Source organism: Dendronephthya gigantea, unplaced genomic scaffold, assembly GCF_004324835.1.
Source record: "Dendronephthya gigantea isolate DGI-Jeju-01 unplaced genomic scaffold, DenGig_1.0 000130F, whole genome shotgun sequence".
Classification (NCBI taxonomy): Eukaryota; Metazoa; Cnidaria; class Anthozoa; order Malacalcyonacea; family Nephtheidae; genus Dendronephthya; species Dendronephthya gigantea.
The window spans coordinates 606,920-632,472 of NW_021163140.1; the positions used below are offsets into that span (position 1 = coordinate 606,920).

Sequence of the window (25,553 nt, forward strand, 5' to 3'; positions counted from 1 at the left end):
CGTTTATACGTGAACTTAATGTCACTAGTAAAAAATGTTATGAATCGTCTCGCTATGGTCTATGATCATAATATTCATCAATTGATGTTTTGAAATACGTTACTGAGGGCCTGTTTACATGTGTCCGGTTAGCGAAGCGTAAAATGATTTTAAGGTATTGGAATAAGTCTATATTAAATCAAACAAGAGCAAGCTATTGTCAAGATGATTCATCACAGGATTATGTGATATGTATACTTATTTCAATACCTCAAAATCATCACTCGCTTCTTTCAATCCCGGTTAAAAGAGCTTATGTAAGCAGCCCCTTAGATTTCGTAGATGCCAGCATGGTAACATTCTTGATTGTGAGAAGAAAGACCTCCGACTTGTTTTTCAACCACATCTTTTGATGGTTCATGTACTACAAAACTGTATTTTAGTCAAAAGTTTCAAACCTATTCATTTGGTTAGGGTTTTATGATCCCGGACACTTGAGATTAAAGCAGGCGTGAAATGACTTTGAGGTATTGAAATAACTCAAATAAGTAAATAACATGATCTCTGGCAGTCACCTAAACTTCCCGAAATTAGGATGTTATTGCTTTTATAAAGACTACTTACTCAAAGTTAACACAAGTAAACAGGTCTGAATTTTTGCATCCTTACTCCTTAGTAACTATCACTGACTTAGGTCTGTTATTATACTGTTATTATACCAATTGAGTATTTTTTGCAAATAGAATGATAGTAAACAATCACAAATTGATTTGCATGCTTATTCTGTTTACAATTAGAAAAATCAACACACTCGATGTTCTTGCCAGTAAAACTGTTGATGATGTCCCTGCTAAAGCTCGTCCTTTTCTTGGAACTGGTTTGGACGAATTTTCATCTCTGTCTTTTTCATAGAATAAGAGTGCCACATGCTCCATCTTAGTCCGCTGTAACTAGTCTGACCTGCACCCAGGTACAGGCCATTGAGGTTGGAATCATGACATTTCTCGTACCACCAACCACCTTTGTAGGACATAGCACAATTACCACTTGAAGCATCATTGTCACTATCCTTGGTTGAGAACTGCATCTGGTTGTGAACAGCCAGCGAATCACCTGCATTGCCTATTAAGAAATACAATAAAACTCCTCAATGGAAAAAAAATTAAACGAAAAGATAACATTATTTTTAAATTTTGCATGATGAAATGCAAAGTAGGGTAGTAGCGGTGAAGACATTGCCGTTAAATCGCATCGACGTATGGTCAATTCCACGAGGCAAACCAAAATTGCCTGCCTTTCCTGCAATTTTACCAGTTTGGTTTACTCTATCTCTATACGGCTAATCTGCACGGTATCGATTGGATTGCGTTCATTCACCGTATGAAAACCTGCTGCATTTGTCAATCGGGGGAGCTCTAAATCATATGAAATAGGAAATAGGGAATCTTTTTAGGCCATTCTTAGTTATCCTTCGTTTCATTAACAAATATAAAGTTCAACTTTAACAAATCGTAATGACAAAATGTGTAATAATCTTGCATTGTGCCCCAAAAGTACCACAGAGACTTATATTGATCTTATCGTATAGAATGCAAGATAATTAATTCTTATGAATTGCTTGATTACCTCCTCGTTTTTTGGTCACGAAAATAATAAAAAGAATTATTAAAAATAATTAAAATGCATATAAATTAATATGGTCAACGCAAAAACTAGTGGTGGTGTTATTATTTATTAGCTGTGAAAAACAGCGTACAACCTTGAAATATGATGTTTAAAATCTTCCTATGCGTTATATAAACTGCGTGTTATATAAAGCAGGCTTTGGTGATCTTAACAGCGAGTAGAACACTTAACTTCATATAAACAAGTATTTTTGTTGAATTCAGCGAGATTTGTGCAATGGCTGCGCACCTAGGTACTGGTATCTACGAATAAGTCAAAAAGTCAAAATCTACCCCAGGCTTTGATTTACCTGCATAACTGCCAATATTCAATCTGTATTTGTCTGATTCATCAGCCACACTAAACGTTCCATATTTAGCGTAACGTTCAGCGCCATTGAAATCCATCAAATCAACTCTTAGAATATTTTGACCAGATTTGGACAAACGATGTATTTTATCAAGGCCCAACCAGAACTCGCTGTTAAGATCACCAAAGCCTGCTTTATAGCCTGACCATTCATGGTGGAAATCTTGACTTCCATCTTGTCTTCTTTGGAACACGGTCCAGCCTCCTCTGTCTCTGTTCATATCACAATAGACTCGGAACGATCCCAGGCCATCAGGATTGATGGTATAAACACCATCTTGTTTTATTCCGCATTTATAATAATGGGCGCAACTGGCTGCACGAGTTTGAATACAAGCTTCTAAAGGATAATAAAAAAGCACTCTATCAACCCAGTGTAATGATTTGCGACGCACATATTCTATTTAATTATCATTTTACGGAACCTTTGTCTTCGAGATTCCGAGTCAGGTTATCCAAACGAGCCGTAAGTTTCGCAAAGGCGGAGTTAAGCTATAAACGACAAAAACTTAATGATTAAAGCTGATAGTACACTGGCCAAAGGAGGATCAACAAAAAATATTTTATATAGCGTAGCATGTAATCTAATCTGTATTTGCTCGTATTTGAGAGCGTTTTAACTGTTTTGAGCAGTTTATTTTGACCGTGTTTATTTTGACAGTTTATTTTGAAGGTGATTTTTTAGGTCGGTCCAGTGGTGATTTGAAAGCAAACTAAACAACAATCTACTAATAGCTATATTACTGACAAGTTGTTTTCATTCTCTTCTTTTATTTGTCTATTTGAATAATGTAACGGTTTCTTAAAAAATGTGTATTAATTATATAGAACCCATCCTTGTAAATAAGTTTACTCGGTAATTGCTCTGAAGATGTTGTGAACAAGCGTCATTGAAAGTCATTCACTGGGCTTTTAAATCAACGCTTGAGGAAATAAGAAAAGCCGAAGAGGTAAACAAAAATTGTGCCAACGTACATCGCCCCAGAATTGTGTCAATGTACAATGTACTCGCCCCCGCCGGCTCGTCCAATTTTGGCCAAATTTCTAAACATTATTCGTTCCATAGATAGGTAGCCCAAAAGTGTTTTCGTTCTCGTGGCGCTCGCACTTGTATGTGAGTCTACTCAGTCTATTATTATGTTAAGGTTGGAAAGTTTCTTTACTAAAATATACTACAACGTTTTCTACAACCTGAATATCTTGCAAATTTATCACGAAAATAATACAAAAATTGTATCTTATTATAAATATGAGAGCCCAACATATAACATTTAAGAAAGCCATCAAAACAATTTAAAGTTTAAAAGTAAATATATTTGTAACGTTTCGTCTTTAACCTATGACATCTTCAGGCAAGTGATATAAAATTACATGAGATTTGAATATATATAATCTATTTACATATGTAAATTAATGACGGATAGGAAGGTATAAGATAGTACATGACAAAACCGCACAGACGAAGGGACAGAAACACAATACAAAAACTATGAAAACACGTTACAGAAGATTGTGGGATTGAACTGCTCTGGATGTTCTCTGTCCCTTCGTCTGTGCGGTTTTGTCATGTACTATCTTATACCTTCCTATCCGTCATTAATTTACATAATTTATGTAAATAGATTATATATATTCAAATCTCATGTAATTTTATATCACTTGTCTGAAGATGTCTTAGGTTAAAGACGAAACGTTACAAATATATTTACTTTTAAACTTTAAATTGTTTTGATGGCTTTCTTAAATGTTATATGTTGGGCTCTCATATTTATAATAAGACTCCGTTTTCCGCCTGGCAAATCTCTAGCTACGAAAATTGTATCTGTTTAAATCCCGGTAAATTAAGGATGTTGAAGAAGCCAACGTTAATTTTAAGGATGCTGAAGAAGCAAATGTTTCGCGAGATTTTGGCAAAATTTTATCGAAACTATCCTGGGGTCACCTGCCCTGTACCTGTGTCATCATGTTTTTTAATTGAAAATAAAAAATTAGCTCGTAGGCACACCACGTTGGTAAATAATACTGCAAAGCTTTCGGTCCGTTAACCCGGGCCTTCATTGATATTGCACTGAGGAAGGTCCGGTGTCACGCGAAATTTATTACTTGTGAAAAGTGTCGCGGTTCTGGGCATGCGCAAATGCGCGCATAAATTACATTCTGTTCATAAATTTCGCAACTTGGGTTAACGGACCGAAGCTTTGCAGTATTAAATACTTACGTGGTGTACCTAAAAGCTAATTTACTTATTTGATGTCACCATGCAAACGTGCAAGATAACAAGAATATAACTTACCGATGTTTAAACCGATTTGTAATTTGCAAGATATTCAGGTCGTAGCAAACATTGTAGTATATTTTAGTCCAGGACCGCGGAGCGTTTTTCGTATTATTGGGGCTCGGAACCGCGCGCCTGCTAGGAGAGTCTGGGAAATTTTGAAATATACATAGATCTCTGAAATGGCCCTCTGAAATAGTAGATACTTTGTAAAGTTTCCAGCATGTTGGGCGCTCATAATTATACAAAAATGCATTAAACAATATAACCATGCTTTGGTTATGATGTCAAATATTTTGATATGGATAACCACGCTGTTATAATGGATATGGATATGGCCGGAAAACGGTATACTCGACCATGGTCGAATACGCCGGAAAAATGCAACATTCGACCATGGTCGAATATGCCAGAAAATGGTATGATTAGTATATTCGACCATGGTCGAATATACCAGAAAATGTAACCATGCTTTGGTTATGATGTCAAATATTTTGACAAGAATAACCACGTTGTTTTAATGGTCAAATACTTTTCCTTTGTTTGTCTCTGTTTTTTTTTTATTTTAGCCACACATATGTACTAAACACAACTAATTTCAATCCATTTGTAAACATGGCGGATTTATTACGAGAGATATCGTTGGAAATTAGAATACTCATTTCTTTGAATTGGTTAGTAATTTAAGATACACTGCATATACTTGTAAGCAAAAAATACAAATTGCTAAAAATATTGCTTGTAAATTTGAGCGAACTAAAAAACATTCGAAATTAAAGACGAATTAAGGAAAATTATTGGTGGAGCCACTCTGCACCGCGGTCCCTGTTAGCAAAAAAAACTTGCCAATCTTGTCATAATAAAGGCTGCTTTCCACTTACACGTTTATTATACGCACGTACACGTACGGAAAACTACACGTATACTTTTAAATTTTTATTATTTAACATCTAGGTCAAATAATGCATGCATATTATATAATACCCCATTAAATTTAGAGCGTTTAATTGGTTGATGACGATCACGTGATATTGAATAGAAAGTCCCATTTCCCAAGAGTGCAATGGAAAGCGTTCCTTTGCACTCTCCAGAGTGCAATTGTACTATACATTTTATTCCATTGCACTCTTAATGCTTTCAGTAAATACCATCCATCAAAATGCTTCTCGCACATATGGTTGTTGATCCATACAGTGTGTTTTTTAATAAATTATATTTTTAAAACGAGACAGTCTATTTTGGTATTATATAAAACAAATAATGAATGTTTTCATTCGTGAAATGGTAAAAATATTTTCACTTGGTGAAAGATGGAATGTTCCATTTAACTCGGCTATCGCCTCGTTGAATGGAACATTCCATCGTTCACCTCGTGAAAATATTTTTACCATTGCACTCATAAACATTCATTATTTGTATACTAAAATATGCAGAAAACTAAGTTCTTTCGATTTATTCAATTAGTTTTTTTAAAGGTGACATGTAAAAGGATTTAGACTTTTATGTGCGTGTACCTGCGTTTGAAATTAAAACGCGCAACTTGAAAACAGCCCTAATACGGTAGACCGTGTAGACTCGCGTACACGAGCGAGCGCCCCGAGAACGCCGGAAAACATTTCTAGGCTACCTATGTTCGTACACCCGTTTCGCCAGAATTCTCCTAGTATATTGTCTAAAAGATTGGTCGCAGGCGGCAGTCTTTATAGTAGGCAGGTTACTAACCCCGACCAATCCAGAGAATTGATTCTCTTGTACCAGTCCTAATGGTGCTGGCCGAGAAGATAACAATATGGCGAAAGCTCTAGGAGTGAGGAAAATTTCTCGCTTTAATTTGACCGTTGACTGATCGAGTAAATATAATTTTCTATATATTTTATAAAATTCCATGAATGATATACGTCTGAAGATAATTTAAGATCAAAATATGGGTCGCAAACGAAATATAAAGCGACGTTTACCGGCTATGGAAGTTGTATCGTTTGGTGGTAGTTCGTCGACTTCTCAATCGACCTCAAAAAGACGAGTTACGCTTACAACTCCATGTTTACTTGAGACGGATCATGGAAATGAGACTCCAGAGATAATTTTGCCATTGGAGGACACACTAGACGACCATGACGTTGGAAACGAAGCTGACGATGAAGAGGACGAGGATGAGGCTGATGATCACGATGCGCATGCTGACGAAAATATCAGTCAATATCGCAAAAAGAAACAGCGAGCAGCTAAGGGCTGGGAGAATGTCCGTGATGAAATATTACGGGCAGTAATTGAGTCTGAATGGTTACCAGATGGTTGTTTATGTACAAACTGCAGAACAGCACCTGCAGTGTTTCGTTGCATGTCTTGGCTGTGGAGCAGGTGTTTTTTACTGTGGTTCATGTGTGTCTGCTGTACATAATAATTACAATGTTTTTCATGTTGTCGAGGAATGGAAGGCAAGTTGACTTTCAGTATTTCATTTATTAAGAACTTTGGTGTTGAAGTTAATGTCTGTTGTTGTTATGTTGGGTCACAGTTCACAAAGGATTTTCTTTTTTGCTATTTTAATATCATCCAACATGGTGCAATTCTTATTGTAGTTTTAAATCCTCTGGGAATAGCTGCACACTGCCTATGTGAAGTGCACTGGGCCATTAATTATGTCTGTATCAATTATAAATTTTAATAACCCAAGAAATTGTCTTGCAATTCTCTAAAATGCTCTCCCACTGTCCTGGTCTCCAGTGTTTCTCGCATGCTGACATGACATAGTTAATAAGGCAATTGCTGGTTAACAGTAGCTATGGGGACTAAATTAATGATAGTACATAATATTTTGGCAAGAAACAGAACATATGCTACCCCAATGTTGTGGTGTATGTAATTATAGAACTATACAGTAAAAGGTCTATTGTATACTTGTGCACCATCCAACACTCAAATGCATTTTGTTAATTGAATGGTTTCTATAAATTTATCAGGATGGAATGTTTCTACCTATCACAATGGTTGGCACTGTGTTAAATCCTCGTCCTTTACACTCATGCCAAATGTTGGAGACAAAAAACATTACCGTAATAAGTGAACATGGTAAGGCAAATGTGCGAGCAAGAATACTGGTATTTGTTAACAGTATTTATGTTGTAGGATGTGAAGTTTGCTTATCAATTGTCACGCAATGCATGTCGACATTAGGCCCCCATAAGTTTGAATAACCAATAGGTCTACACCTTTGCCATTGTTTTGCCAGGAAAGAGTATTTGGTGTAACTAAGGTGTAACTAATTATATCTTTGTGTTAAATGTATCAAAATTATGTGGAGAACAATATACTATTTATTCAAATTGAAATCCAAGAACACCACATTTATATGCTACGTGGCTGCATGTAAACTTGAGGCATGCATTCATGATACCTAATTGTATCAGGAATGACATTTGGTTATATATTTATTTTTTCTAAAAAAAGAGATGGGAGATTAGCTGTACACAGTTGCCACATGATTTTTTATGACAGTCACATTCAGTATAACCCTAATTAAATATCAACAAAGCAAGTCTAGTAAATTAGCAATATACTTAAATATTGTTATGTATGAAAATCTTCTTTGGTAATCCTTAAGTATTAATACAAACAGAATGTGATAACAATGATTTATAATTGTTTTAGGATTAAGCTTACAAACTCCATATTTACTAAAACCTATTGTTATAAATGAAGTTTATCTGAATGTGCAGATGCATATCTAAAGTGGCTACACTGTGCTGATGAGCTCCAATTAGAGCGAAACAGCTTTTAACTTGTTGATCAATGCAAAATATGGCCTAATGGCTAGATAAGATAAGATAAGATAATGAACTATTCATTGGCAGCTATATAAATATGCAGTATTTTGTTTCACATATAAACATTATACACGTGATGTATAGTTGCCATTGTCCCTGTTTTTAATATATTGGTCTTGTTATAAAGGCTTATTTCTTAACACAATAGATGTCACAATAAGTATTTTTTGAAGGAACTCAACATCAGATTGGTGTAGTTGCATGCAAGTGTGAACCATTTTCTGTGACCCTCGCAAGATTGCGACTTTGGCCAACCAGCTCTAAACAACCATCATATGCATTGACCTTTGAGCTTCTGGATTGGATGGAGGCAATGTTGTTGGAGTGTCAAGTGTCTTTAAATGACTTTTGCAAGGCATTAAATCATAAACTACCTGCCTATGTTGTTGTAAGTGAAATAATTGCATATTGTGTACCTATGTAGACATCATGATCAATTTTATAATTAAGACACTATAGTTCGCAAAGTTCATTACGAACAGTTTGCTGGCTGCATGCATATCACAAAGATATTAACAATAGGGAATTATAACAAAATCTCGTTTATCTAGAGGAAGAACATATATGCCTTTATCATTGATTGTTTTGAAGAATACAGGTAAAAAACATACTGTACATGTGCATCTACATGCGGAATTACGGACGACTTTTTATATCTGCAGTCAAAGTCTGAGTCAGATTTGGTAGAAAAAGTCATCTGCATGGTTTCCTTTTTCTTTTCTAGCATGGATAAATTTTCGCTTTGTTTTTAGATATTTCAAACATAGATTACGTACCTTACAAAGTGTTTGCGAGGAAAGGGATTATGGCAATGTTTGTCCTGCATGTCCTTCCGTGAGTGTTGAAGTTTTTGAAGAACTTTTCAGTGTTTTACGCTACTGTCAAACTTAAACAACTTTCCCTTTTAATAAATTAAGGACGAAGGTGTGCTTATAGAGTCGTTCGATGCTTTGTTTGGTCTTCCACGAAAAAAAAGTGCTGGTTGCAGTGTCAGAGAGCCGTTGCACGGTTGCCATATTTTTAAAAGCCAAGACGTTGTGGACAAATTCATTGCGGATTATTCCAAGACGAAGCAGCAAACTATCAAAAAGGTTTGCATCTTATGAGCAAAGTCCGCCTAACCCTAACCCTAACCTTCGACATAAATATAAAATATGCTTTATAATTATTTTAAGGATTGCAGTGATTTTAAAGCTGGTAATGTATTACGTTCGACTAGTCAATATAAGGCATTAGATGAAACAGCAGTGTTTGGCAGTGCTTGTAGACATGGTTTCCCGAAGCATTTTCTCAACCTAAAGCATGGGGAAAGGTTTGTGGAAAATATTACCATTATGCGGATTTATTATGCCAAATATTGTTTGCATGTCATGCAACGCCAACGGAACTTCATGTGACTACTGTAGACTCATTGTAATATATAAGATCACTTACTTACTGTGTGAACTTCCAACATTAATTAGTTCTATTGTCGCCCAATTCATTGTTCCAACTCTGGACATTTTTCTGTTTATCAATTACATGTTAAATAACTACTTTAGAATTGGATATGCAGTATGGCTTTTAAAAAATATTGCAAGTGAAAATGAAGGAAAGAACATTGAAATAAAAATCATGTATGACATTGCTTGTTTACTTCAGAAGCACTTGAAGGTAAATCGTCTGAAACTATGCAACCATAGTTTATCTTAATACGGTAAGTTACGTATTTTTTTTTTTACTAATGTATCGATTTAGGCATCAGCTGAAGATGATTTGCTTCAGAGAATAACACTGGCGGTACCTGCATTTCATATATATGGACACAAAGGTTCTTGTCAGGTACATCCATATATATGAACTCCTAATTCTGCGTCATGGCTTATTGGAGCGCTTCACTATATATAGAAACATTTATATAGTCGACAAAACACTCGACTCAATATTATATGCATCTACTGCATGAATAATGTGGAAGTATGTGTGCTTAATGTGTTCATTTAATATCGTCATTTTTATATAGCTTCAATTCAGTCCGAGGCGAGTCAGTGGTTTTGGTTTGACGGATGGAGAGCAACTAGAGCGTTTGTGGTCATATCTTCGCCGGTTTGGTAAAATGACGAAAGAAATGCGACCATCTCATAGAGTAGATGTGTTAAGTGATGCCATTCTTCATTATGCTCAACACTGCAAAGACACCCTGGGTAATCATAGATTTAATGAATGAACTTAGCGAATATAACTTGTTGCATCGATGTTTTTCTCATTTACTGCAAGCCAGCAGCTTCGATTCAGCACCATTAAAAGTAGATGCATATTATTATACAGTATCTTACACTTTTACAAACTTTTACAGTTCCAAAGTTGATTAAAAATTGGAAAAAGGCAAACGATTGCCTGGCAGCAAGTAGTGAAAGCATTCGTCAACTAGCTACTAATTCGCCTGGTATGTTTGACCTTTTACGAAAGTATCAATTGAAAGCTCATAAAACATATTCCAATGCGAAGAACTTTCCTAATTATTATTCACAATTTTAATTCTATTCTGTTTGTTTGGATATGTATATAGTTACTTTGACTGACTCTTTGATTGAACAATTTGCTGAAGCTGAACGTCAACTTGTATGTGGTAATCAAGGTACGATATTGCATTTTAGGGTGTTCTTTTGATTGCCATTTTAAACTATCAAATATGTATGTATAGGACGAACATGCACTTCATGACTTGTAGTATAATTTTGAAATTAATCAATGTATGCACGGATATGAGCCTGCACTTAGCTACCTATAATAAATGGGAAAATTATATGTATATAGGAACAAGAGAAATAGCTACGGAGAGTGCTACCTTGACATGGACGTCAATTTATATGGATAAATTGAAAATTTTTTATTCGCTAAGGTACTGTACCTTATGTTGTACTACTTTAAGTATAGGTTAGTTCCGATAGTTTCTCAAATAATCTTTGATTTCATTACCTTTTGTTAAATCGACATTTATTTATAGAAACAACTTATGTGCTGAAGGTTCAATAAATGATGAGCAAATACCAGATATTGTAAAAAAGATTTCAAGGTAAAGTGTATTCCTCAAAGAGTCCAAACATTTCTTATTTGTCTGCATTATAGTTGAATTATGCATGCGAGCTGGCTTCTCGATAATTTCAGATTGGATAAAGACTTACGCGCCCTTGAAACAGAGAATAATGTCGTTGTTCGCTGGACACCGAATGATGCCTCATACCAAGAAGCATTACAGGAACAACTCGTTTCCAAATGCCATCAATTTTTGGAAAACGTTAAGCCTGTTTCGCAGGAACGTCTTTTTTTGCTAAAACTGAAAGAAAAATATTCTGGTATGGTTTTTAATGCGTATCTAGGAGTGCTGAAAAGTCGTTTTAATGTTTCTAGCATAGGCAATCACTACGATTTTAAATGCGTGTTTTATTGAGTCTTAATTGCAATTTATAGATGGTCATGCTTTGTCTAAGAAACTTGCAAAGCAAGTAAAAAATTGTGATAAAAAGTTAAAGGAAATGCTTGTCCAGTATCACAGCACACGCGACTCTTTATCGGACGAAAACAAACGAGGTTTTAAAGAAGTTCAAATTAGTGATCTGATGGTTGCGGTAGAAGGATTCCAACCACTTGACGAACGTGACAGTGATTCTGCGGTCTAGATACCATACACAGTTCGGCGCCAAGCAATAGACATGCAACATCTTGTACGGCGGAGCAAAGAGGAAGAGCAAGAAATGATGCGAGTATTTTTCTATTACCAAAACCAAGAGAAATATGTGGCGGCTACAATTAACCAACTCTCCGTGGATAGTTTGGTCTCTAGTTACCAAATGGGTTCAATTTCATTGTTGAAATCAAAGCAAAAGATTCTCCAATACCGACTTCTATCAATGCACTCTTTACTGAAAAGTTATATCACTTTGCCATCAATTGAATTTAGTCAATCGCTTTCAACTATAGAAAACAGTCAAGTCGAAGATTACAATGACTCAAGCGCATCCAACTCCGACTTTTCAACAGATGATTCTGGACATGAGTAAAGAAAACGTAGTGTAAGAGGATCAATATCCATCTCAATTATGGCTACTCGATATAGTTTAAGTAATCACCACACAAAGACATTCGCGACCCAGGGTTACATTATCTTTGTGTGGTGATTAATTTCATTAAACAAACCAGAGTAGCCATAATTACGATAAGTTATGTTCCTTGTTGCCGTGAACGTATTAACCTTAAGAGTTAATATTTTTAAAAACCTCGAGAGTCAATATTTTTAAACGAATGTTATGGGCAAGGGCTTGGGAATCGGGAGCTGGTTCTAAACTTTGAAAGTGATCACAAAACGTTTCCATTTTAAAATGAAAGCATATCTTTTTTACACAGATAACACCGCATGCCCTTCTGAAAGATTTCAGCCTAATTTCACTGAATATAGTAAAAAATGGTACAGGATTCGCGTATCCCACTTTACAGAGGCCTTAGAACTCTTTTCGAGAAGCCAGCTTGCGATATTAGTGTAATATTATTTTATAATTTTATATTTGAAGGTAGAAATGTTATATAAAAATATTACATATGTTTCTCCGTGGATCATCTCTTAAGTTATAGCATATTAAAAAGTAATTTTCTTAACTGTGGTCATGGATCTCATTTTAATATTGATTATTAAAATTATTAATATTGATATTATATTTATTATCTGCCACTTAATATTGATGGTGTCAGTAAAAATAAGATGTATAATTCGATTAAGCCAAAGTACATATATCTATATATATATATTTACCTTTAAACATCTTTATCGCATGTTGCGTATATATATATAGTATAACAACTACTGAGATTAGAATTACATTCCAACCTCGCTAGTATAACAACTACTGAGATTAGAATTACATTCCAACCTCGCTAGTATAACAACTACTCAGATTAGAATTACATTCCAACCTCGCTAGTATAACAACTATTGAGATTAGAATTACATTCCAACCTCGCTAGTATAACAACTACTCAGATTAGAATTACATTACAACCTCGCTAGTATAAAAACTACTCAGATTAGAATTACATTCCAACCTTGCTAGTATGACAACTACTGAGATTAGAATTACATTCCAACCTCGCTAGTATAAAAACTACTCGGATTAGAAGAATTACATTCCAACCTCACTAGTATAACAACTAGTGAGATTAGAATTACATTCCAACCTTGCTAGTATAACAACTACTGAGATTAGAATTACATTTCAACCTCGCTAGTATAAAAACTACTCAGATTAGAATTACATTCCAACCTCGCTAGTAAAACAACTAGTGAGATTAGAATTACATTCCAACCTTGCTAGTATAACAACTACTGAGATTAGAATTACATTACATAGAGGTTGGAATGTAATTCTAATCTGAGTAGTTGTTATACTAGTGAGGTTGGAATGTAATTCTAATCTCAGTAGTTGTTATACTAGCGAGGTTGGAATGTAATTCTAATCTGAGTAGTTTTTATACTAGCGAGGTTGGAATGTAATTCCAATCTGAGTAGTTTTTATACTAGCGAGGTTGGAATGTAATTCTAATCTCAGTAGTTGTTATACTAGCGAGGTTGGAATGGAATTCTAATGTCAGTAGTTGTTATACTAGCGAGGTTGGAATGTAATTCTAATCTCAGTAGTTGTTATACTAGCGAGGTTGGAATGTAATTCTAATCTCAGTAGTTGTTATACTAGCGAGGTTGGAATGTAATTCCAATCTGAGTAGTTTTTATACTAGCGAGGTTGGAATGTAATTCTAATCTCAGCAGTTGTTATACTAGCGAAGTTGGAATGTAATTCTAATCTGAGTAGTTGTTATACTAGCGAGGTTGGAATGTAATTCTAATCTCAGTAGTTGTTATACTAGCGAGGTTGGAATGGAATTCTAATGTCAGTAGTTGTTATACTAGCGAGGTTGGAATGTAATTCTAATCTCAGTAGTTGTTATACTAGTGAGGTTGGAATGTAATTCTAATCTCAGTAGTTGTTATACTAGCGAGGTTGGAATGTAATTCTAATCTGAGTAGTTTTTATACTAGCGAGGTTGGAATGTAATTCCAATCTGAGTAGTTTTTATACTAGCGAGGTTGGAATGAAATTCTAATCTCAGTAGTTGTTATACTAGCGAGATTGGAATGTAATTCTAATCTCAGTAGTTGTTATACTAGCGAGGTTGGAATGTAATTCCAATCTGAGTAGTTTTTATACTAGCGAGGTTGGAATGTAATTCTAATCTCAGCAGTTGTTATACTAGCGAAGTTGGAATGTAATTCTAATCTGAGTAGTTGTTATACTAGCGAGGTTGGAATGTAATTCTAATCTCAGTAGTTGTTTTACTAGCGAGGTTGGAATGGAATTCTAATCTCAGTAGTTGTTATACTAGCGAGGTTGGAATGAAATTCTAATCTCAGTAGTTGTTATACTAGCGAGATTGGATTGTAATTCTAATCTCAGTAGTTGTTATACTAGTGAGGTTGGAATGTAATTCTAATCTCAGTAGTTGTTATACTAGCGAGGCTGGAATGTAATGCTAATGTCAATAGCTGTTTATTAGATAGAAATTGTTAATGGTATATATTTTCTTTCATATTAAAAATGTTCACTTTTTTTTAATATTGCTATTTCAGTTACATGGGTTATCTTTAGAAGCATGTTTTGCAAGGAGTGTTGGAATATTCTCAGTCCATGCAAAAACAAGCTCTTCTGCAATGTGTCGATTCATTCCCTCTACTTCCATGACAAACTTGACAAATGCCTTTAATGGGAAAACGTTTGAGTCACTTTTTGGGAAAAATTCAGCATATGAATTAAATTAAGTACTAAATTTGAAAAATGTCTACCTCAGGTAAAAGGACGTTGTGACAATAATCCATTCGGCTTGTATACTCGTCAGTCCATTCCCGTTCAGGAGAAAGAAACAATCCATTGATGATATCGTGGAAATCATCTAACTACAAGTGCATGATAATTAGAAAGACAGTTAAGGAGTTGTGGACTTTTGGAATTGCGTAGAAAATCTTTAAAAGAATTTTAAGAACATTACCAATTCCTCGGATAAAGGGTGCTGTATTCCCGATATCAGACGTTCGAAGATTGGTTGTCTTTCTCGTCTTGAGTATTTTGTCCAAAGAATGTGCCGAATACTCGCAATTTCTTCAGCGACAACCTTTCGCAAATGATTCTAAATTTCGACAAAGTTCAATGGAAATAAAGTTACATTACTCTGAATGAAATAATCATATCAAGCTTTATTGTTAAAAGCAGGAATACACACAGACCTCAACTTTTGGAAGGACAGCAAGCATGTCGCCAAGTTTGTGGTACTGTCGTTTTTCGCTCCTAAAATATATTAAGGAAAAAGAAATAGCAAGAATAAAAATAAATGTATATGACATGTCTGATCACAGGCGGACAAGATGGACTGTGCTTACCCCAATATATCCTTTGGTGAAAATTTTGAACAGCCGCAAAACCATTTCCGTGGTAACTCTTGGTCATTGATGTCATCTACGCCAGCACATTGACGATGAAGCCACTTATTATTGCATTTAACAGCATCACATGCTATCCACTGCACAGACCTTCTTTGAACTCCGCAAGTAGAATTATGTGCCTGGGGAACCTGACATGATCTTGCACCGCACACCTCTTCCTGTGCAGTTTTTAATTTTATCCTTCTGCCATGTCTGGAAATTCCAAATCCCACCAAGCCACCTATACCTTCTTCAATTTCAGACACAGGTTGTATATTGGAAAACGCTCTTATAATGTATTTTCCTTCAACAATATCGCTGAATACATCACCAGCAACATCATCTAAATACATGAATTTAAATGACTTTAGAAAATCTAATCTGTACTGGCACTCGAAAGTTCTAAGGAAAATATCTAAGTATCGAGTGCTCGATGTTTATGACAGAACAAATATAAATTGATTTAACTATGTATTAGAACAGCACATTTTCACTGTACACTGAACGTCATTTTAAATAACCACACACCTAAAACTTTAGTTACATATATCTTTCGACTGAAACCACCACTTCTAACACAATCCTCTTCCGTTTGAAATCCAGGTACAATCATCCCTTCTGCGACAGTTCTTTTGTTATTATCAATTACGTTGACTTTACTCCAGAACGGATAAACTATTATCAAGAACGGAAAAAGTAAAGGTGCCGTTCCCAATAAACAGAATAGAGCAATTACGTTTATACACAGACATACTTTATTGTAACAGTTTCTATTAAACCATGAACAATGAGAAAATATAAATTTTGACCAAAAATATTTAACCAGATTTTAATAGGAATATTTTCTTTCATGCTGAAAAAAGGTTATCACATGAAAAGATAAAAACTTACTCTGATACTGTATTTGCGCTATTGTGCCAGGTTTTCTATATCGTCCTTGCTTAGAATGAGCATCAGTCGTAGTTGAAGAAGAACTTGTCGCGGAGGTTAGAGAAGTTGAGAGAGGAGGATCGGAAGATGAATCTAGCACAGAAGAAACTGGAAATATCGTTCGGGACGACGAAGACGAAGACGTATTTATTACAGACGTCGTTGAAGTCATAGTAGACGAAGAAGAGAAAATGTTGGAATTTTCATCAATTCTGCAGAGAGTGCTAGCCCACGTGGCTGGAATAGTCGAAGTAGCGGGTGAGGAAAGAGAGAAAGATGTAACGCAGTCTGGTTGAGAAGCAACTGAAAATATCGGTTGGAATGAATACATATTTGCATTAACTATCTGCGTAGTTGTAGCCATTGTGGAAAAAGACAAAGATGAAGTCAATGAAGTAGACGATTCAGCAAAGGAAGGAAGATTGGAAACTGGTAACTGAACCAAAGAGGAGGAAGTATAAACAGGACCAGATAAAGGGAGAGGGGAAACAGAACTTAAAGGTACAATAGAAGATGGCAAGGTAAAAGAGGGTAAACAAGTAACAACATTTGTAGTAGAACAAGTTAAAGATAGTGGAGTAGAAGTAGAAACAATGGACGGAGAAGAACAGATGGAATTCAAATTGGCTTCTTCAACACAGCCAGATTCAACCGCAACAGATCCAATAGCAGATGAAGTTACTTCTTTAATTCTAACTTTTATGTTGTCACCACATGCAATTATTCTCCTTAACTGGTCAACACCATACCCACTTGGCTTTCGGAATGGTATATTTGTTGGGAGACCATCAATTGTAAATTCACTCTTACGCTTGTATGGAAAGGGACCATTTTTTCCAGAAGCTTCATCTACAAATTGAATGACATGGTATGTTTATATAGATATATACAAAATTAATTTAAATAAATTAATTGTAAAGCCAACCATCGACCATTAATAAAGTTTTATTATATTGTCAAATGTCAATTGTGACAAAAAATAGAAGGTAATTGATTATTCAATTTAAACATTTATAAGTTCATACGATATTTGATATTGAATAAACTCTGAACTTCTTTCCTCAATGATTCCTCTTCTGAAAATTTCCTAGTGTTCTCTTGGTTTCCTTAATTAAATAATTGTTTTAGACAAGATGAAGTATGAATTTAATAATTTACAATTAAAAAAGACCTATATATTGACAAGCCATATTAGAAATAACAGAACTTTGTTGCAAACATAATATATATTTACCATTAAAAAGTGAGAAGTGGATTTGGTGCAACAATTCAGGACTTATTTTGTTTTGGATTGAGCTTGACTCCACAAGATAAAATTTGTCTTTTCGAAAGCCAATCACCAATGTGTGGCAATCATACTCCTCTAATTTCTTGCACTAATAAAGCATAAGCATTTTTTTATAAACTCAAATTTGATTGATTTGCATATATTATAATTGCATGCCGATAAAAGAAGCCCAATTAGACCTATATATATATATATATATATATATATATATATAAATAATGCACATGCATGTTAGGATGTTAGGGCACAGGTTAGCTAGGGAAATGTTTGCTGTATGTTGAACTTCTTTTCTTCAAAAATGCCACTGCTGATGTTAGAAAGATGCATGCAAATTTAGTCAGAGATATATACTCACTGTTTGCTCCCTAAGTTTTGTAAAAATACTGGATATTTTCTTGCACTTTTGCTGTTCGGTGAGCTGTTCTGGATTGTTTTCTTCCTCTCTTGCCATATCAACATATTTTAATTTATCATCCTGGCTCAGCTCTTTAAACTTGATAGATGCCACCTTGTTAAAAGTTGTGATGCTCTCTTGTAAGTGGCTTAATTTTACCTTCTACATGCAAAAATTGATAATTAATGTTAAATCATTAATGTTACACATTCTGTTCAGTTAAATTTATAAATATAACACAGTATAATATTATATATATATATATAATTATATATAATATATAAATAAATATATATATATATATATATATATATATATATATTATATATATATATATATGTATATATATTTATTGCTAGAAACAACATATCTATACAAACCATCTGTGGCTGCATATTCTTTTTGAAAAATATTCCAACCACTTATTGTGCGGTCCTTGCGGGGAATAGTTCTTGCTGTGCTAATCATGGCAGTATTGACACTAACTGTGCTTGCTGCTGGTTCTCTGCTGGTTGCATTAACCTTCCTTTTATGCACCTGCTTTGTTATCCAGTTCTGTGACAAATGAGAATTAATATATATGTTGTATATAAATAATATAATATTTTAATGATGAAACAATTAAATACAACTATATTATTTTAAAACAGGCTAGTACTCTACAAATTATGTATGGGAAACATTACTTTCTTATGATATATAACTTAATTCATCTTTACCACACTTAATTAAGTAGCTATTCATCCTGTTAAATAAGTCTAGTGTTTAATATTAGTACATTTATGCAAATACAATGTAGCCTGTCATGAATAAAAAATTAATTATTCATAAGTGCAATAATATAAATGATATTATAATGCTTTTTTATTTTACAAATAGAAATATGCACTGAACATGGTTGACTGACCTTTACTTGCTTTTCACTTAAACCAGTCTCGGCAGAAGCGGCAGAAATTTGGCTAAAGAAATTCCTTCCCACACCAACCATACCATTGTTGAAATAAGCAAGCAAAGTTGCCTTTTGGTTTTCAGTAAAAGACATTATTGAGAACGATCGAGTAAGACTGAGTTAAATCTTTCTATAATTGGTTATCAGATAGGTACTTTTTGAAGTACTTTAATCGCAATTTAGCCACGCGCGTTTTAAAGCTCGCACAAATTCAAGAGAACGGGGGCGAAGAGAATTTATTCATCGATAAAAATATTACAAATTGTTGCAAAAATTATAAAAATCGTAATAGTTATACGATGCTATCGCAGACATATATTGAACAGGGGGATAAAGCACAGTAATATTTTAAAGGGTAATGTTTGTGTACAACCTAATGATCTCTAAATTTTATTGAAAAGTTTTAAAAATGTATTTAAAATATCAATGAACGCACGTGTTACTAAGAATGAATCAATGTTTACATGTGCATTAAAATGTTATGACGCACTTCCTATAAGCAGCCATGTTTCGTAGGCAGATTGGTCGGGGTTAGTAACCTGCCTACTATAAAGACTGCCGCCTGCAACCAATCTTTTAGACAATAAACTAGGAGAATTCTGGCGAACCGCCTGGTTCGTATACTACAGTTTTAATGCCGAATTGTACTCGCCATCACATGATTACCCAAACAAATTTTAACGCTATGAGAATCAGGTTGCTAATTGAAGATAGGTTAGCAAGCCATAATGATATAATCTTAAACAAAAGACAGGACCTAAAAGGGAGAGTAAAAGCACAAAAGAAGTGGGAACTTTAGGCTGAAAAATATTCGATTTGAGATAAACGATGAATGATTAGGACAAGCTTGTATAGGGACGGTAAAAAATGATATAATAGAGATGGCTCCTAAATAATTATAATACGGTAGCTACCTTTTTCTCTTCTGCAATTGCATTCCATCTTTCATTTGATCTTACATAAAGTTTTTGATTGTCCTTTCGAAATTTTAATATTCCTGGGACTGCTGGAATTTTACCAACAGTCTTATTATCAGGAACAACTATAATCTAAGACAAAAATGGAAAATTCAAAAATTCTTTCATAAGTAGAAATGAGATTTTATACGGTAGAAAGCACAACATCAATTGATAGTAATGATTTAAAAATGAAATCGGAATGCACCAGAGCATGGAATTAATACCAGCATAATGGTGTTATTATATACTTACTCCATCATTTAAAAGTGGTTCGTTTGTGGAACAACGACCCTAAGTGAGGAAGTAGTAGATAATCACAGGAGAGATAAAACACACTCTAATGCCAATGAATATATAAGTCAATTATCTCTACCAGAGGCAGGGAAGCAAATTCACACTGACTTACTCTCTTAGGGACAACGTTTTGACCAACCAACTTGTACCAGACCTCGTCTCCGTTCGCTTCAGAAACTTTATAATCCATGCATTTGTCCCAAACTTTTTTTGGAGAAGAAGTCCTCGCCCAGAACCACGAATAAACCTTTTTTACCACATTTGCGCCAGGTTTTGCCTTACAATCGGTGCCACAGAGAGCTTCTGTGCTATCTGGTGGACTAAAACAACTGCAGCACTAAAATTCAGAATGATTCTTTAGATTCAGTTCAATATAGGCACATAAGGACACAAAACTTTATCCACAACTAGAAGTCTAAAATTATACGCCTATGCAAAGTTCGAAGTCTACAAAGTCTGGAATGCAAAAGTTCTATTGACCTACCACTCCTTTATCACAGCCGATAAATACAGTTGAATTGTGACTGATTCCAGATGTTTCGCTCACCACACTGTAGCTGTAATAATTATACAGAAATCACTTAATATTTTAAAACAATCCCACTATCTATCTCTGTTTTGTTGACACTTTCCTCATGCGATTTCTGCTGTACATCAAAGCCTCGATGCTTCGTTATACCTGAAAGATCCTGACGAGTCAGTTTGGATAGGATAAACGGGGTGGAAAGCAAAACCTTGGGGACATGGTTTTTCGAAGCATTCGTTCATCATTGCCTTAAAATCAATGAAGAATGTATTAAATGGCATACTTCAGGAATTAATATAAAAAAGATGCATTGCTAGTCCCATTTACGCTGAAATGTTTCAAAAACTGTAAACAGGAAACCGTAAACAGTAAACCAAATAACAACTTAAAATACCAACCCATCCGATTTTTAGAAGAAAATGACGATGTGTTCCAAACTGCGAACAACGGAATTTTGTCGCGACAATTTTCTCAGTCCGGAGATCTTTAACATAAGCGATGTCACCAATGCCTGGTGATGTTGCTCCACAACCCCCCTGATTAACAACCATGATATTTTTTAGAGGACGAATATTTCGTAGTCTGTAGGACCTGCAAAGATAAGCAACGATTTTAAAAAGCACAACAACGTTGAGAGGCATTGTTCTTGGATTAACACCATATTTCCAATTAAGGGATGGGACAAGATGGTCGTAGGTTGAGGAAGTTTGATCTTAGATTTTCAATGAGCATTTTCAATAATACCAGTGAGCATTTGGCTTAGCTAAGTTGCCCGTTGTTGATATTTGTATTCTGAAATCAAGAACTGGAGCGTCACCGAGATCACTGGACCACTGAGATTCACCAAATGGATCAACTGTTGTGTTTTGGGATGGAACTTTCCATGTTACAGAACTGTTGAGTTTGCCAATCAGCGCAAATCCTCCTCCATCTGTGTTCATGTCACAATAAACCTGCGGTAAAGAAAACAATTAAGAATCGGCAAGAGCAAGCACTGCTTGGCGAGAATTTATAAAAAAAAACTCAGGGATCGCAATACAAATACGTCCAATGACAAATTCACCAACCCTCTTGGGAGCACCTTTATTCAAATTTATCCAATAAAATCCATCTCGAGACTCAAAATTCTTATTCAGAATATCCGTACAGTCGTAGCCAGGGTTGAAATATTCGCCAGAGGGACTGGAACCTAGAGTCGAAATAGTTGTTCATTTGTGCGGTTCGAAAAACTAAACAAATCGTCGGGAATTCACAGACTGAAATTGTGGAACTTTAAAACACATTACACATAGAACATTACCGTCCGTTGTTTTCCAGGTATAAACTCCATTTTCTTTCTTGCAAATTAACAGTTTATCATTGTTTGAACGATCTTTGATCAATTTTAACAAACCACGTTCCTTCTTGCCACACGAGCCAGGATCATAACCTGTTTGAATGTCCACAATCTGTCAAGATACATCAACAAATTTGTTTTTTGGACAATCCGGGAAAAACAATTTGTTTAACGATTGAGAAAGGATCTCTGATTGGAATATTAATTTATTACAAGCTTATAGCTATTAGTCTTTAGCCTTCATCAGGTAGAATACAAATGTTAAAAGGACGCTAACAATGAAATATGAAACTACATTATGATGTACTAACTATGAAACAGATATATAATATTCTCAAGAAAATAGTTTGTAAAAACTCTGTTTAGTAAGGTATATCAAAAGAAACAATGATGAAGAATTAACATCGAGAATATCTGACCTTTTTTTCAAGAGAGACAAATGAGATCCATGAGATCAGGACATTGATTACCAGCAGTTTCAAACGAAGCATGTTTATTGCGCTAGATTGTTTTCGTAGTGAAAAAATATTAATACTTTGCTATAGGTTCACAAGTATTGATATAAAAATCAGTACAAGCAATATTCCTAATCCCAGTGGCGTTATGTCTTAGAAATGGCTCACTCCCGATCTTAGTATATCGATATTAACATCTAAATGGCAATCCACTGTTTGCTATAAATGTAGTCGAACCTTAGAGCCGAGGTGACTCATGTCCGGACATGCTGAAACATGCATACAAGACTTCATTAAACACTTTAAATAGATTTAAAAATGTTTCTCATAACATTAGGTTTTCATAATGAATTTATAGTTTAATGGCGGCTAGTTTTAATGCACAAAAAACACAATATGCGTTTTTATTTCCCATCTGGGCACATGCGTATAGATATATAGACGATTGTAATGAATACACTCAGATATTACTAAATATTCATGTTATTAATATGTGTTGATTTATCTGCGATTGTTTAAACCTTATAAGTGATAACATGCATAAACGAAACAAGTCGGTCTTATAATTATGGCTGAAACGGATGTCGTTAAATCAGCAAAACTATACTAAATAACGAATTTAGACGAATAAATGAGACGAGTTTCTGAAATATCAACACGGTCAAGAACGGAACAAGGCTAAAAGAAAACAAACCAAATATCTAACTGAATTTTATCGTAATAATTACGATACGTTTTTTAGAATTACCCGACCCATCACACGTATAAATTTATCAGTCCATTCCTATTCATATTTAGACGGGTTTTTACCAACTTTCTTGTCTAACATGAGTTTCCCGTCTCTATAGTATGAATTCGGCTAGTCATTATTCATTATAGGTATTTGCAGCTGTTTTAATTCCTAAGTCCGTGAAAATCAAAGCAGTATCTAAACTTACCTCATATCACATTCAACCACGATAAATTCACACAGAACTTTTCAAATAGACGCGTATACGCGGTTATCTAAACTGTGTCCGAACTAGCCACTGGGTGATAAAAGATCTGAAATAGAATTCAACTAATTTGACATTCTGAAAAATTACACTTTCGATTTAATCATTTAATTAATTGACATCACTTTTTTTAAAAATTTTATTCGCCTATTTATTAATAACAAATTTTCATCATTATATATACATGTTTATATTTAGGGCTATAGGGGCCTACTTAGTTAAACCATACATAGATCTATTACATTACAGCTAAGGATAAAGCTATTACATTAATTACAGCTATTACAAATAAAAGTAAGTGCGTGACAGTGCTTCAAGTGAAGTGCGTTATAATAAAGTTTTTTTGGCATAATATTGAGAGCAAATAGTATGATGCTAATATTTATTAATATTCATTTTACATGTAGATTATCCCCGAGCGGGCGCGGAGCGCCTGCGAGGGTACTAATTCCGCTCGGAGATTAGGAATTACACCCGGAAGCCGGTAGAACATATATATGAATCCAAAGTTGTCTAAATTCTGTGTCATGGACGGTCGACGTTGGGTGGTTTTGTAAGTTATGCACATGGGCGAGTAATCAACGAACGTTCTGATTGGCTGAGACAGAAAGTTTGTATTTCAATGAGAACGTCAGCAATTTAATTGTCATTTCGTAAACATTTTTGTAAAAGCGTTTCATAAACTTTGTGCAAAGAAAGTAAAAGGAGAAGAAACAAGATACAGTGTATGAAGCATGGCAGATAGCAAAGATGAACATGGATAAAGTCAAGACAAAGCCGTGTAAGAGGAATAATTCATAATCTGCAAGCTTATAAATGTTTTCAAAGACAAAGGTACGTGTTTACTTTGTTTATTTCGTATTTGTTTCGCGGTAAGAATGTGCCGTATTTGTATACTTTTCAGCTTTGTATGCCGTTTATTTGTTAAATTTTCAGCTTTTTATGCAAACGCATAAACCTGTGAAAGGCTATTACACCTTTGCTTTAACTTCAAAAAGTGTTTTTGAAAGTGTAATTTGAATTTTGGTATCAAAAATACACACTATATTTATAAAGTATGAAACTTTTAGCCGCCGGCGTCGACTGCAATTACAGAATAAAATAACATTTGAAATTTTTTCTTTGTCTGTGAAGATTTTGTACTGTTTTAATCGTTTGAAACTTTGATTTTAAACCGTTACTTAATTGCTGGCAAGGTATAATGCCGCAAAATTAAACGGGCAATGTTTACACTAGCTTTATGATTAATTTTGTATTGAATGATGGAAACATTTGCTAATATTATATCTCAACTGTAAATCACCCAATCAGAAAGCTCGATTTGTACCACGTGATTAGTAAATTAATCATGGAGTTCCATCGAATGTTTTCACATTATGCTATAAAAGTCGAATACCCCGCTGCAGCGGGCGAAGCCCTCGGGATATAATTTTATCTTCCCTTGGGGGTAATATTTCGTCGAATTCCCCTCGCTCCAGGTCTATAAATGATAATAATATACTCCGTAAAATATAACTAGAAATACATGCATGCAGCAACCCCTCGCTATTTCAACCAAGTACACAATTTCCTGAGCTAACCTGACCTAAACTTTGTGAAATGACATTATTAATGACATTATATTATTAAATGACACAAAAACTCAATTCAGTCTTATTATATTTTAACGAGTATTTTCAATACAAAAATAATCATAAAGCTAGTGTAAACATTACCTGTCCAACTTTGCTGCATTATACCATGGGCATGGCACAGTGATGGCAGCAATTAAGTAATGGTTTGAAATCGAAGTTTCGAAGATTAAAACAGGA

General features: G+C 34.6%; 2 protein-coding genes across 2 annotated transcripts; one reads left to right on the forward strand and one right to left on the reverse strand.

Moving 5' to 3' along the window:
* Positions 1 to 829: 829 nt before the first annotated feature.
* LOC114536122 lies at positions 830 to 23,710 on the reverse strand. Its single transcript, XM_028557472.1, has 14 exons — positions 23,686 to 23,710; positions 22,712 to 22,793; positions 22,257 to 22,404; positions 22,024 to 22,145; positions 21,701 to 21,909; positions 21,355 to 21,547; positions 21,110 to 21,204; positions 20,915 to 20,987; positions 20,543 to 20,767; positions 20,389 to 20,427; positions 20,092 to 20,226; positions 2,439 to 2,505; positions 1,955 to 2,353; positions 830 to 1,101 (listed from the first exon to the last, which is right to left on the reverse strand). The coding sequence occupies exons 1-14, from the start codon at positions 23,688 to 23,690 to the stop codon at positions 830 to 832; spliced, it is 2,064 nt and encodes a 687-aa protein (XP_028413273.1). The 5' UTR covers positions 23,691 to 23,710.
* On the forward strand, positions 10,916 to 11,831 carry LOC114536083. Its single transcript, XM_028557434.1, has 4 exons — positions 10,916 to 10,996; positions 11,102 to 11,170; positions 11,263 to 11,450; positions 11,566 to 11,831. The coding sequence occupies exons 1-4, from the start codon at positions 10,965 to 10,967 to the stop codon at positions 11,772 to 11,774; spliced, it is 498 nt and encodes a 165-aa protein (XP_028413235.1). The 5' UTR covers positions 10,916 to 10,964; the 3' UTR covers positions 11,775 to 11,831.
* Positions 23,711 to 25,553: the final 1,843 nt, after the last annotated feature.

Coding starts and splice junctions, on each gene's coding strand:
- LOC114536122 (XM_028557472.1), bottom strand. Junction 21,548..21,700: donor GCTAAGCCAAATGCTCACTG/GTATTATTGAAA, acceptor TTATCTTTGCAG/GTCCTACAGACTACGAAATA. Junction 20,428..20,542: donor AAAACGTTGTCCCTAAGAGA/GTAAGTCAGTGT, acceptor TTCCTCACTTAG/GGTCGTTGTTCCACAAACGA.
- LOC114536083 (XM_028557434.1), top strand. CDS start 10,965: ATGGATAAATTGAAAATTTTTTATTCGCTAAG. Junction 10,997..11,101: donor AAAATTTTTTATTCGCTAAG/GTACTGTACCTT, acceptor ATTTATTTATAG/AAACAACTTATGTGCTGAAG. Junction 11,451..11,565: donor ACTGAAAGAAAAATATTCTG/GTATGGTTTTTA, acceptor TGCAATTTATAG/ATGGTCATGCTTTGTCTAAG.